Source organism: Leucopleurus acutus, assembly GCF_964270905.1.
Source record: "Leucopleurus acutus genome assembly, chromosome: 7".
Taxonomy (NCBI): Eukaryota; Metazoa; Chordata; class Mammalia; order Artiodactyla; family Delphinidae; genus Leucopleurus; species Leucopleurus acutus.
The window spans coordinates 12,107,135-12,120,649 of record NC_139150.1 but is presented as its reverse complement, the minus strand read 5'-3'; the positions used below and the strand labels follow the sequence as shown (position 1 = coordinate 12,120,649).

Sequence of the window (13,515 nt, the reverse complement as noted above, 5' to 3'; positions counted from 1 at the left end):
AACTTTTCAGGAGCAGTTGCATAAATAATCGGCACATCTTTAATTTTAACTGTAATCATTTGTATATACTCCTAACTTTTATATGTATATGATTCTGTTTCATATTCTTATATTTTTGTAACCTCTTTTTTTTTAAAGGCAGCAGAATGGCGGGTTAGCTGTTTTGTGTGTGTGGTGTTTTTTTTTTTTTTTTTTTTTGCATTAATGTTGTTTTTACTCTTTTCTTTAGGAATCTATGGGCAAAAGTTCAGATGGAAAATCCTATGTTATTACTGGGAGCTGGAATCCAAAATCCCCACATTTTCAGATTGTAAATGAAGAAACTCCTAAAGGTGATGCAGATTGCTGACATCATGAACAGAAATTTTAGTCCCAAGGAGATACCCAAATCTTAGCACTACTTATTTGATAAATACTTAGTGTTTACCTACTTCTGATGAAACAAAGGAATTTGAATAGTTTTTTGAGTTTACTGTTAAATTTGACCAGTAAACAAAGTATTTTTTCCTCCCTCTCCTTTCTTCATTTTTTCCTTTTCCTGCTTCCTTTTCTATTTATGTACTTTTAAAAAATATATATTTTTTTTATTTACAGGCTTCTAAATATTTATTTTATTTTTAATTTTTAATTTACATTTATATTTAATTTAATTTATTTACAGGCTTCTAAATATTACTTGTTTTTGTGGAGAGATAATATATGCACATATAGTTAAAAATTCAAAGGTATCTAGGGAAAAGCAAAAGTTTACCACAGTTCCCAGTGTCCCACCCTAAAGAGCACCACTGTGACCAGTTTCTTGTGTAGCTTTTCAGGTATGCTATGCATAAACAACCTTTTTCAAGATGTTTCATACTCTTCCTGAATGTCATTTAAAGTTTGTAATAGAAGTAATTACTTTTACATTATCATATGAGCAAATATATTTCCATTTAAAAAATTTGCTTCTGCCTTCTCTCTCCCTAGATAAAGTGCTGTTTATGACGACAGCTGTTGATTTAGTAATAACAGAAGTGCAGGAGCCTGTTCGCTTTCTCCTAGAGACAAAAGTCCGAGTTTGCTCACCTAATGAAAGATTATTCTGGCCCTTCAGCAAACGTAGTACTACTGAAAATTTCTTTTTGAAACTAAAACAGGTACTGTACTTTTCTATAAATATAGATGGGGAAATAAGAGAAATTACTTCTGAGGCTGATATATCATTAATCCAAGCTGTCGATTAGATCTTTAAATAGTTAATGTGTATTTTAAATATAGTAAGAGGAAAATTGTTTTATTTTTACCCACCTATTTATCATTTTTGTTGCTCTTCACTTCTTCCTGAAGAACCAAGTTTCCATCTAGTCTCACTTGCCTTTAACCTGAAGACCTTCTTTTAGGATTTCTTTTAGTGGAGATCTGTTAGAGACATAACTCTCAGATTTCTTTATCTGAAAATCTTTATTTCACTTTTATTCCAGTAGGATATTTTCACTGGGTATAGGGTTCGGGATTGACAGTTTTTTTACTTTCAGCACTTAAAGATGTCATCCCACAGTCTTGTGGTTCTCATTTTTTTTTTTTTTTAAATAAGTATTTTCTTTTTTTTTTTTTTTTAATCTGGTTGCACTGGGTCTTAGTTGCATCAGGCTGGCTCCTTAGTTGTGGCATGCAGGCTCCTTAGTTGTGGCATGTGAACTCTTAGTTGGGGCATGCATGTGGGATCTAGTTTCCTGACCAGGGATCGAACCCTGGCCCCCTGCATTGGGAGCGTGGAGTCTTATCCACTGTACCACCAGGGAAGTCCCTCTCATTGTTTTTGGTGAGAAGTCAGCATGCATTTATATTATTGTTCCTCTCTTTGTAATGGGTCATTTTCTCTGGCTGCTTTTTATTTTTTTTTGCTGTACGCAGGCCCTCTCACTGTTGTGGCCTCTCCCGTTGCGGAGCACAGGCTCCAGACACGCAGGCTCAGCGGCCATGGCTCACGGGCCCAGCCGCTCCGCGGCATGTGGGATCTTCCCAGACCGGGGCACGAACCCGTGTCCCCTGCATCGGCAGGCGGACTCTCAACCACTGCGCCGCCAGGGAAGGCCTATTATTTTTTATCTTTGGTTTTTAGACTTTTATCTATGATGTGCTTAGGTGTGATTTTTCTGTCTGTTTGTCTTGAGATTAGCTGGGCTTCATGAATTTTTAAATTTATGGGTTTGGTTTTTTTTTTCTTTTTTTACCATTTTTGGGGGAATTCTGACCCATTATTTCTTCCAACTTTTTTCCCTGCTCCATCTCTCTTCTCTCTCCTTAAGGGATTCCAGTCATACATATTTTTGACCTTTTGATACTATCCCACAGATCTCTGGGGCTCTATTTATTTTTCCAAATATTTTTTGATTTTTTCTTCAGATAGGATACTTTCTGTTGACCTGTCTTAAAGTTCTCTTGACTCTTTCATCATCTCCAATCTGTTGTTAACCCCATTCAATGAGTTTTTAAAAAATTTCAGATCTTGTTTTTTTTTTTCTGGAATGTCCATTTGGTTCTTTTTTAAATAATTTCTGTTTCTTGTGAGATTGCCTCTTTGATCTTTATTTTAAGCAGATCTTCTTTTATATTCTTGAGCATAATTGTAATATAGCTACTTTAAAAATCTTGGGCTGCTAAATCTAATGTCTAGTGAGCCACTTTTTCATGTTTCTTTGTCTAGTAATTTGGGATTATATATTAGACACTTTAAGTGCTAGACTGCAGAGACTGTGTTATGGTCTTCTGAGTACTGAGTGTTTTAAAAAATATATATCAGTTAATTTGGTCAAACTCTATACTCTTTCTTTCCTGTGGCGGGCAGCAGATAAAATTTCTGTTCCCTTCTTTTAGCTTTTTTTTTTTTTGGCCCCGGTTGCCCCTCTACTTATTGTTCCTTTCTTTGCCTTCCTTTGTATCAAAACTCCTTGAAAGTAATCAAGTTCGTAGTGACCTAAATTGCTAAATCCAGTGGTCAGTCTGAGTCTTTGTCTTAGTGACGTGTCAGGAGCATTTGATATAGATGATTAACTCCCTCCTTGTTAAATACCCCTCTTTCACTTAACCTTCTGGACATCTCAAATTTACCATGTCCGAAAAGGTGTCATTATCTCATCCCTCACCCCTAAAATGCTCTACCTACCTGTCCTTACCACCTCAGTTTATGGGCATCTTCTTCTAGTAGTTGCTTAGGCCAAGAATTTGACTCTTATTTTTCACACCCCATATCCAGTCTGTCAAGAAATTCTGTTTTCTTTTAAAACATATCTAGAAGCTGACTACTTCTTACCACCTAGATTACATTAACTTCATCTGAATCATTGTTTTCACCTGGATTATTGGAGTAGCCTTTTCACTCATCTCCCTATTTCTATTTTTGTCACCTTTTGATATATTCTCAGTATAGCAGTCTAACATCAAATCACGTCATCTTTCTGCCAAAATTTTCCAATCCTGTTTTACTCCATAAAATCCTAAGTCCTTCTAATAGGTTGTAAGACTCTATGTGATCTGCTGCCTATTACGTTATAAACGAATTCCTCTCTTTTACTTCTTACTTGCTTCCTCTGCTCTAATCATGCTCTTAGGGCCTTTGCTATCAACTGTTCCTTCTACCTAAAATTCTCTTCCCCTGGATCCCACTTGCTGTTATTCACCTCCTTCAAGTCCTCATCTTCTTCAGGTCTTTGCTTAGATTTACTTCTTAGCAACTCATGACCACCCCCATTTAACACTGCAGTTTGCCTGATTATCCACTGGTGCTGCTGATTCCCTCCCCATTGATATATTTTAAATATTTTTACAGGGGTGTTAGTTTCCAACATACTGCAAAATATACTTCTTTTTATTTTGATTATTACCTATTTTTCATATAAGAAACCTCTACTAAGGCAGAGGACTTCTAATCTGACTTGTTCACTGGTTTATCCCAAGCATCTAGAACATAATAGTTCTTAATAAATATTTATGAATTAATTTTATTTCATGTAACTCTGAAATTCCATTATACAAGATTATAGGGTTGTATGTGGATTTACTTGAATATACTTTTCTGTAGCAATAAATATTTTAGTTCTAGTGTGTCCAAGTTAGCCCTTTTGGTTATAGTTAGAAAAAGGTAGCAAGCAGAAAAGGAATAGAGATTTCTTTTCAGTGTTATCTTAAGAGAGAAAGCAAATCTGGGTTTCCTTAGCATTGTTCTCCCAGTTCTTCACTATGAAAGGAGCAAAGGATTAGCGTAGGATTATCATCTAGAACTTGGCTTTTGAGTCAGAGTCCATGGATCTTGCCATTGACTAGTTTTATGACTTTGAGCAAGTTCCTTCAACTCTCTCAGCGTCAGTTTACTCAGCTGTGAAATGGCAGTGATAGAATCTTCCTCATAGTGTTATTGTGACATTAAGTGAAAAACTGTACAACGTACTTGGAATAGTTCCTAGCACATAGTATGTTCTTCATGCATTTTAGCTATTATTATTGAGAGGGACATCAGTGGGACAGCAAAAACACTTAAGTCATGAAATCAGAACAGCATCGATTATTTAGTAGATTAGCCCCAGGGGAAGAATGCTTCAGAAAGAAAACCAATTTACAAGCATTATTTTACAAGTTTAGGGAATGGGTGGAAATGATTCTTAATAGTTTCTAGAGTAAGAGTTAGCAAACAAATTAATTGTATAATATTTTTTAGTATAAATTTGTATGTAAAAAATATTCTCTTTAATTAGAATTCTGTTTCTTTAATCTTATCTCAGTGAACATAAGTAAGATTACCCTCATCTTGCTTTTCCCTTGAGGTCTTATGTTATACAGCCATGATTCAAAGATTGCATGCGTTTACAAGAGTATTTCTTCTGTGGGTGATTTAGAATAATGTATCTAATTAGGCTAACAAATGACTTGTCAGGGTAGACTAGCCAAAAACAGATGTATGCCTGAGACATAGCCTGATAGACTATTCTAGACTCTCTGTTAAAGTTACAAGCTAAACATAGGCTGAGTTGTCAGTATTTTCTTTGCAAAAAGCTGAAGTTTATATGTGGAAGCTGGGAGGAGGGCAGGGAATTCCTGACAATAATCTCTCATTTTTCTCCTTATTTGTATGTCTTGGGGTGGGTCTGAGGGGTAGTCAGGGGGAAAGGAGAGAGGCAGTATGAAGAATTTGAACAGTTTTTTTTTTTTGTCTTAGTGCACTGTTAATTCTCATCCCTTGCAACATAATAAACTAAGTTTATTTATTTCCTCCTTTACGTTCATGGCTTTAAAAATTAATAGCAGTTACCACTAACTGAGGCCCTCCTGTGGCAATCACTCGACCAGCTACTTTCACTTTTCCTGTCTTATGTAATTTTCATAGTGATCCAGTGAGGATAGTGTTTACATTTTATAGATCCAAAGATGTAAAATAGATTTTACGGGATATCATGTGAGCAAGATTCATACCTAAGCCTTCTAAGAGTCTCAGCCAGGATTCTTCCCAAAGAAACATCCTTCTTTTGTCTTTATTTCTGTAAGAGTATTTTTGGGATTTACTTAAGTCAAATTAAGCATAACTTAAAATTTTAACCTCTTTGCAGTTCTCATTAGACAGAAAAGGAAACACTGCTACAGGCCAAATTTTTAAAATATTCAGTATATAGTTTCTGTTTATTGCTGTACGTATGGGAAAACAGTTATAGAAATGTTATTAAAAATACATATTTAAAAATTGATTCTTTTTCCTTTCACTAAAATTATCTGGTGACTCAGTAACTCCTTTTTAGCCTGGAAGCCTTCCCAACTGTGGGGATTCCTATATTAAGGTGGCACCATATTAGAGAAACTTTTAAAATTAGTGGGGAATGAAAGAGGAGGAAATGGTCTAAAGACTAGATTTTCCAACAGTAACATAAGGTGAATAAAAGACCAACTAATCATTCTTAAATTCTTAAAATTATAGAATTTTCATTGCTAAAGACAATGTAGGGGTCTTAAAATGTTTTATTTTATTTTATAAATAAAATTTTATAAATGAAGAAGCTGATGTCTGAAAGACTAAGTGATGTGGCCAGTGTCATATAGACAAGTAATTTGTATAACCATCCGTACTGGAAACCCGAGCTTCTATCTCTTTGTATATTTGCTGTGTGTGTGTGTGTGTGTGTGTGTGTGTGTGTGTGTGTGTGTGTGTGTGTGTGTGTGTGTGTGTGTGTGTGTGTGTGTGTGTACGTACATATAGGCACATTTACATGTATGCAGTATACCACTGTACCTCTCAAGATAGAAAATGCTTTCTGTACCAGAGCTCTTCAACTGCTAAGTCAGGAGGCACAGGTTCAGCTATTGCTGGGAAGTATGATCACTTGGTTAAGATGGTGACTACTGGATTTCTCCTTTGTAAAAGTAGATTTTTCTTTCTGCATTTAGCAAATCATCTTTGAGGTGGTACTTTGGCAACTTCCAAATATCCTGTTCCTCAGCACCTTTCTAACTAATGGTTTTAGCATTCATTGATGATCCCTGCCTGAATCAGTTGAGTTCATTCACATATTTTTAATAGTAATGAAACATTACAGGGTTTTTTTCTTTTCTTATACATGTATATGTTTATTAATATTGAATATTTAAATAATAAATATAAGTTATTTGCTTTATCTTACTTTATCAAAGAGTTAAAAAATATCAGTATTGTAGGAAACACCCTTAATAAGTGATGTTTATTTTATTGCTTCTGGTAAATTTATAACAAAATTTTGTAAACTTGTAAAATGTCTGTTGAGAAAAGGTACTATTATATGGGCTTACAAAACGTAAATTTCAGTTGTTTAAAATTCCAGTGAGGAAAAACTTATATTTTAATTTAATACAGTTAACTGATGAGGATAATTAAACATCAGTTAATAAACTTGCACCATTTCTAAAATATACAAAATGTCACATTGCAATTTATGTACAACTTATGTTATACACGTTTCTTTCAATTGGAAATAAAACCCATATTTTAAAATCAATATATACTTTAAAAATGTAAGCATCTAAATGGAAAAGTTTCCAAAATATTTAGTGTATTCAACCTTTTCCATAGATGCTTAAACAAATTTGGGGGAGAAAGAGCTATTAATATAACTGCAATACCTGTGTATTTTTTCACGTTTCTCATTCTGTGTATGTAAAAAATACAGGTATATAATATGAAATTATTTGTATAGTTTTAAATTCCCATTAATTTCCCATTCATTCAAAAAATCAGTATTGCAATTAATATTAAAACTGTTGAGTGAAGTTTAAGATTTTGTGGAACCTCTTTTTGTCCTTTGAACGTGTTCTAATAAGATTATATTCAATAAAATCAGTACTGTTCAAAAGTTAGCTAGAATATTTTCTTTTCGTTGTAGTTCTGTTACCATTTGACATATAGTTAGATTTATTTTCATATTTTTGATTTGGGGGCTTGGGGTATTTTCCTTTTTGGTTTAATTTATTTTTTGAATATTTAAAATACTTACATGCTACAAAAGTCAAAATTACATAAAAATGTATAGGTCTTGGTTTCATTCATATCTCCCTTTCCCCAACCCTATAGGTAACCATTATTATTGGTTTCTAGGTTATCTTTCCAGTGTTTCTTTTTGTGAAAATAATAAAATACTTCTATATATTTTTTAACTCCCTTTTAAACAAAAACTAGCATACTATATATATTTTTCTGCACCTTTTTTATCTTAATATATCCTGGTGATCATTCCATATAAGTTTATAGAGACCTTCCTCATTCTTATTAATGACTGCCTACTACTGTGTTTGGATAAATCATGCTTCTTTCAACTAGTCCTTTATTGATTAATAGTTGGATTTTTTCCCAAGCATTTGCTATTCCAAGTAATGTTGCAGTATAGCACTTTGTGCATGTATTTTTTTGATTTTATGAAAGTGCATCTTAGAGTAGATACCTATTGGTGGAATTACTGGCACATGAGGTAATTTTGCATATGTAATTTTGTTATATTTGCCACGTTCCCCTCTATAAAGGTTGTAATCATAGAGATTAGCAGGTATGAGAGTACCTGTTTCTCCAGAGGCTTATCAGAGTGCGTTGTCAAACATAAGGATCTGATGGTAGTTTTAATTTATCCTCTGATGAATGAAAACAAGCCTTTTGTTTTTTCATATGTGTAGGGGTGATTTTTCTTTCCTTTTCTGTGAATTGTCTCTTCATATTTTTTGCTCTTTGGTTTTGGCCGTTTCCTCTTAATTTTTAGAAGTTCTTTATGAAATCAAAGAGAGTAACCCTTTGAGATATAATTTGCAAATATTTCTCCTGGTTTGTCACTTGTCCTGTGACCTAAATTATGATGAGTCTTTGGGCTTCTTTTGCCACACAGTTTCTTTCTTATATACTTGAATTTATCAAGTTTTTCCTTTAAAGCTTCTGGATTTGGGGTCATAATTAGAAATGCTTTCCCTACTCTCAAGTAATAAAGGAATTTATACATTTTCTAGTATTACTTACATGGTTTCATTTGACTACTTTTATTTATATCTCTAATTTATTAGTATCTTATTCTGTTATATAGTGTAAGGTATGGATCTGATTTAATGTTTTTTTCAAATGGCCATCCACTTGTCCCAATACCATTCATTGAAAAGTCTAACTTTTCCCGCAGTGATTTGAGATGTCACCTTTATCATATTTTCAGATTTTCATATGTATTTAGAACTCTTTTGGTTTTTATATTCTTTTTGATTGATCTTTACGTTACTTATTCACTGATACCACACTGTTTTAATTACATAGACGTTATGTTTTTATATTTGGTAGGGCTAACTTTCCTCCTCAGCTGTTCTTCTTTTTCTGGATTTTGCTAAATATTCTTGATTGTTTATTTTTCATATAAACTTTAGATTCAACCTTTGTAGTTCTGGAAGAAAATTATTGGTATTTTTATTGGGGAGAATTGAAATCTTTGTGATATTAATATAGAGTCATCTTTTCCAAGAACATGTGATATCTTTCCACTTATTCATGTCTACTTTTTTTTTTTTGGTCTTTTAAGAGTGCTTTTTAAAAGCTTTTTATTATAGAAAATTCAAATGTACACAGAAATAAAAAGAATAATATAATGGACCCCATGTACTATTACCCAGCTTCAACAATGAACAACATTTTTAACAGCTGGAGTTCTTGACTTACAGGCAGGGTCCACTTCTTGGCTCCATATTTATCTGACTTCAAAAGGGCAGTAGTGCTCTGGTGACTGTCACTCAAAGAGGAGTTTCTAGGTGAAGTGCAATGGTTATTACATTCATATAGTTTCTGGGAAAAAATTTTAAAGGTAAAGAGTTATGTTGATCTTTGAAATGTTTCAGATAGCAATTAACTAATGTTTTAGAGAGTAATTTAAAACAAAACAAAAGTAAATCCTGTTCCCTATCAAAGCATATTTGAAATTAAAAATCATAATTACAAATTCAGAATGAACATATGTCAGAGGTTTAATTTAATTCATTAGGTAGTGAGGGAACCAGTAAGATGGTAAAACTGGTTCTAAGTATTTGAGAAACTTGAGTTTATATAGTCCTTTCTTTAAAAAAAGAAAGAATGTTAGAACAAGATTGCTGGGTTAGAAACAAAACTGGTTAATGTCCTATAGGGTAACCTTTGGGTTATCTTTTCTATTAGATGGAAATCATTTGCATAGCTATTGGACACAAACCTACAGATTAATATGTAACTTCACAGAGTCTGGGTCCTTTAATTAATAATAAGTAATTCAGTCATTTATTCACCTAGAAAATTAAATAATTCTTTGGTGGACATGTTAAAGCCAGCACATCTGGGTCTGTGCGTCAAATCTGGCCTGACACTTGCTTTTATAAAATGCTTTTGAAACACAGCCACACTCACTGACTATGGCTGCTTTTGCACCATAATGGCAGAGTTGAGTAGTTCCAGCAGAGACTACTGGCCCACATAGCCTAGAATACTTACTTTTTGGCCCTTTACAGAAAAGTTTGCCAATTACTATATTAAACAGTGTTTCAGGATGATATTGAAAGGACATGTTGCCACTACCTAAGCCTTCCAGGATTGCGGTAGTTTTTCTTAAGAACCCAAATGAACATTAGGATGACAAAATCTGGTCTCTGCCTGGTATTTCTGTACCTAATGAACCTCTTATTGCTCCCCCTCTTCTGTATTTTTACTTTATGCATGTATATCTTTCTCTTTGGTGTTGCTACCTTTCTATTCTAGTTGTCTCTGTATCTTTTCCTATAGTTCTGTCTTGTCCTCCTGCTCTTCTGTATTTCACTTTTTTCCTCCTCCTTAAACTGACTCTAATATGGAATGTTAATATATTTAAATATTGTACTGGTAAAGTATTATATTCCCTACTCTTAATTTTTTATTTTAAGCCCTTTAAAAAATTTTTTTTTTAGTTAATTTATTTATTTTTGGCTGCATTGGGTCTTCATTGCTGTGCACGGGCTTTCTCTAGTTATGGCAAGCAGGGGCTACTCTTCGTTGTGATGCGTGGGCTTCTCATTGCGGTGGTTTCTCTTGTTGTGGAGCATGGGCTCTAGGCACTTGGGCTTCTGTAGTTGTGGCACGCGGGCTCAGTTGTGGCTCGCAGGCTCTAGAGCGCAGGCTCTAGAACACAGGCTCAGTAGTTGTGGTGCACGGGCTTAGTTGCTCTGCGGCATGTGGGATCTTCCCGGACCTGGGCTCGAACCCGTGTCCCCTGCATTGGCAGGTGGATTCTTAACCACTGTGCCACGAGGGAAGTCCCTTAATTTTTAACTTAGGTCAATTTAAGCTGTTATATGCTTATCTTAAGATAAACCCAGAATATAAAACAATTTGAGCTATCAAAGATTTTATTTGTTCTATTAATCTCTTTTCTGTCACTTACGTCTCCTCCCACCACCAGTTGTAGCTTTCAGTTGAAGAAAAGTTCCCTATTCTGTTATAATTAAGCGAAAGGATTTGTGGGTAAGGGGCATGGAGATAAGACTTTCTTAGTCCTAAACTTTATGTTTTAGAATATTTCTAAAACATTTTTTTCATGTATAGTTTTATGTAGGAAACCTTGAACAAAACAAAGTAACTGGGAAGCTACAGAACAGTTAACTTTTTAGTTCACACTTACTAAATATTGGTAGTTGGATGTTTGATGATGCAGTCTGAATACAGTAAATAAAATTGCAGAACTAGAGTCCCGCTCAGTAAATATCCTATTTTCCTTTTCCTAAGTCTAAACATGTTTTTCTATTTAGAAAAGGTTACATTTTGTTTAGATAGTTAAAGTAATACCTTTCTATTCTCATATCCTGTATGAAATCAGAAGTAGTGCTCAATTAAAATGTTTTATCCCTTGATAAATAATGTTTTTTCATCTTCAAGATAAAGCAAAAGGAGAGAAAGAACAATACTGACACTTTATATGAAGTTGTATGCTTGGAAAGTGAATCAGAGAGAGAGAGGAGGAAAACTACAGCCAGTCCCTCAATTCGCCTGCCACAGTCTGGATCTCAGAGTTCAATGATTCCTTCTCCTCCAGAAGACGATGAAGAGGAAGGTAAATTGTAGGGAGAGCTTAATTTCTGTTTTGGGGTGGCGGACCATACAGACCTTTACAATATTATCAGGGAATTGATAAAGTGACATAGTATTTTGAATTCTTTTAAGAGGACTGTGGGAGATTAAAAAGTGATTAACATAGGACTTTCTTTAAGGTAATTGTAACCAAGTTAGAAAAAAATGAGATTTATAATTAGTCCTTTTTAAAATAATCAGTCTATGCAAGCTTAGTGTATTAATATAGCACATTTTTAGAGCAAATCTGACACAGCTTCCACCTCAATAAATGTTCCCATCTCAACTGATTTATACATTATTGGATTTTCACACTGATAAGTATTAGGAATCAACCAGTTCTTTTTTTTTTCCTCTTTTTTTCTTATGGTTATATCTGTAAACTGTTCTATCAGTCTGTGTTAAAAGATACTGTATAAAAGTGAGAAATGAAGGGAAGGAACACAGGAAAAGTGAAAGTTTGGGAAGCATTTTCCAGTTTATAATTTTGTACCAGAGCTTTATTTTTAAGGGCAAAAGCAAGCTGATTATGAGAGGTCATATGAGGCATGCATCTATGTGAGCTTCACAAGAAGTGTTCTAGAAAATTCATAGACGAGAATTCATTTCTCATTGTGGAGTATGTGGTGGAGCACCATGAATAGTTTTTTAGCTGGAACTTTTAAAGTGAAAGGAGAATTCAGGGATAAAGGGGCTGATTTGGGCACTTCTGGCTAAGAAATTACATTAACAAAAGCATGGAGGTGGCAGGAATGTCTGATTGGGTTAAAAGTAATACATATCCATGACTATATGTCCTTTTTTCAAGTTTAGAGCAAGCTCTTACTTTCCACTTTCTGTTGTTCCCTGTAACCTGCTTTTTCTGTGACTAATCAGCTTAGGATCATTTATTAGCAATTTTGATGGCCACCAGTTACTAGATACTTAATATGTGGTAGACAGGTACTTTGTTTATAAAGTAAAGTAATACTTTGTTTATATAGTCCTCACAAATATCCTGAAAAATAGGACTTATTTTGAATATACTTATTTTGAGCATAAGGCAATAGAATCTCAGAAAAGTGAATTTGCCCAGGGTCACAAAAGCTAGAAATTGGCAAGGAGGATTTTAATCCAGGTCTGTGAGTTAATAGTCTGAGCTCTATTCTGTCACCATCTCTGGGCATTTAGTTCACATAAAGCATTTTGAAGTGCAAAGAAAGCACATATGTTGTTTTTGCGAAGTCAGAGATACAATTTATAGTCTTCCTGCAGAGGCGATTTAAGTCATGTTTTAAGGCTGGGAAAGGTGAAATTGTTCCCACTGTTTGAGATTGTCTACTGTATAACTGGTTCTGGAGACTTTCAGTTTCCCTTCTAGGTCAACACTGCTTAAGATGCAGAGCAAATAAAAGTTTATAGAACTTTCCTCCCCTTAAACTCAGCAATTAAAAAAAAACACCAAAAATTGAGAAAGGCACTCTATTTATTATGAAACCAGAGACTGTTCAAATCTCCATACTATAGATGTTAAACGATATCTACCAGTTACAAAGAAATTTGGGCCCAACTAATAGATAACATCAGGATTGAGATGTAGTTCTAATCTCTAGCAGGCATGGATTTTTAATATAATTGAGGGGGTTCAGAAGGCCTGTACTGACAGCTCTTAACTGGGGAGAGGTAAGGACTAACAGCAGTCAGCAGTCCATGGGAGAATCAGGGAACACTAGAACACAAGCTCTGTAAAGGAAGAGAGTGTGTCCTTTTCAGCCCCACATTATTTCCCTGGTGTGTAACCCAATTCCTGGTATATAATAGATGCTCAGTAAATATTGGCAGGATGAGTAACCCTCCTGGGGTCCATTTCCATAGTGAAAAGTTAATGACAGGAGAACTGGGACTGAAGAAGACTTCAGCCATGCCATCTGGTAATTCTCTCTAACCGAGTATACAAACAA

General features: G+C 34.3%; 1 protein-coding gene across 2 annotated transcripts in view; it reads left to right on the top strand.

Annotated features, from left to right (window-relative positions):
* RABGAP1 (RAB GTPase activating protein 1) overlaps positions 1-13,515 on the top strand; it is a 150,612-nt gene that overhangs the window by 52,774 nt on the left and 84,323 nt on the right. For both annotated transcript variants that reach the window (XM_082842511.1, XM_082842512.1), the window contains 3 exons: positions 230-332; positions 967-1,136; positions 11,384-11,558. In XM_082842511.1, the coding sequence (XP_082698637.1) occupies positions 230-332; positions 967-1,136; positions 11,384-11,558 (448 nt within the window). The remainder of the gene's footprint in view (positions 1-229; positions 333-966; positions 1,137-11,383; positions 11,559-13,515) is intronic.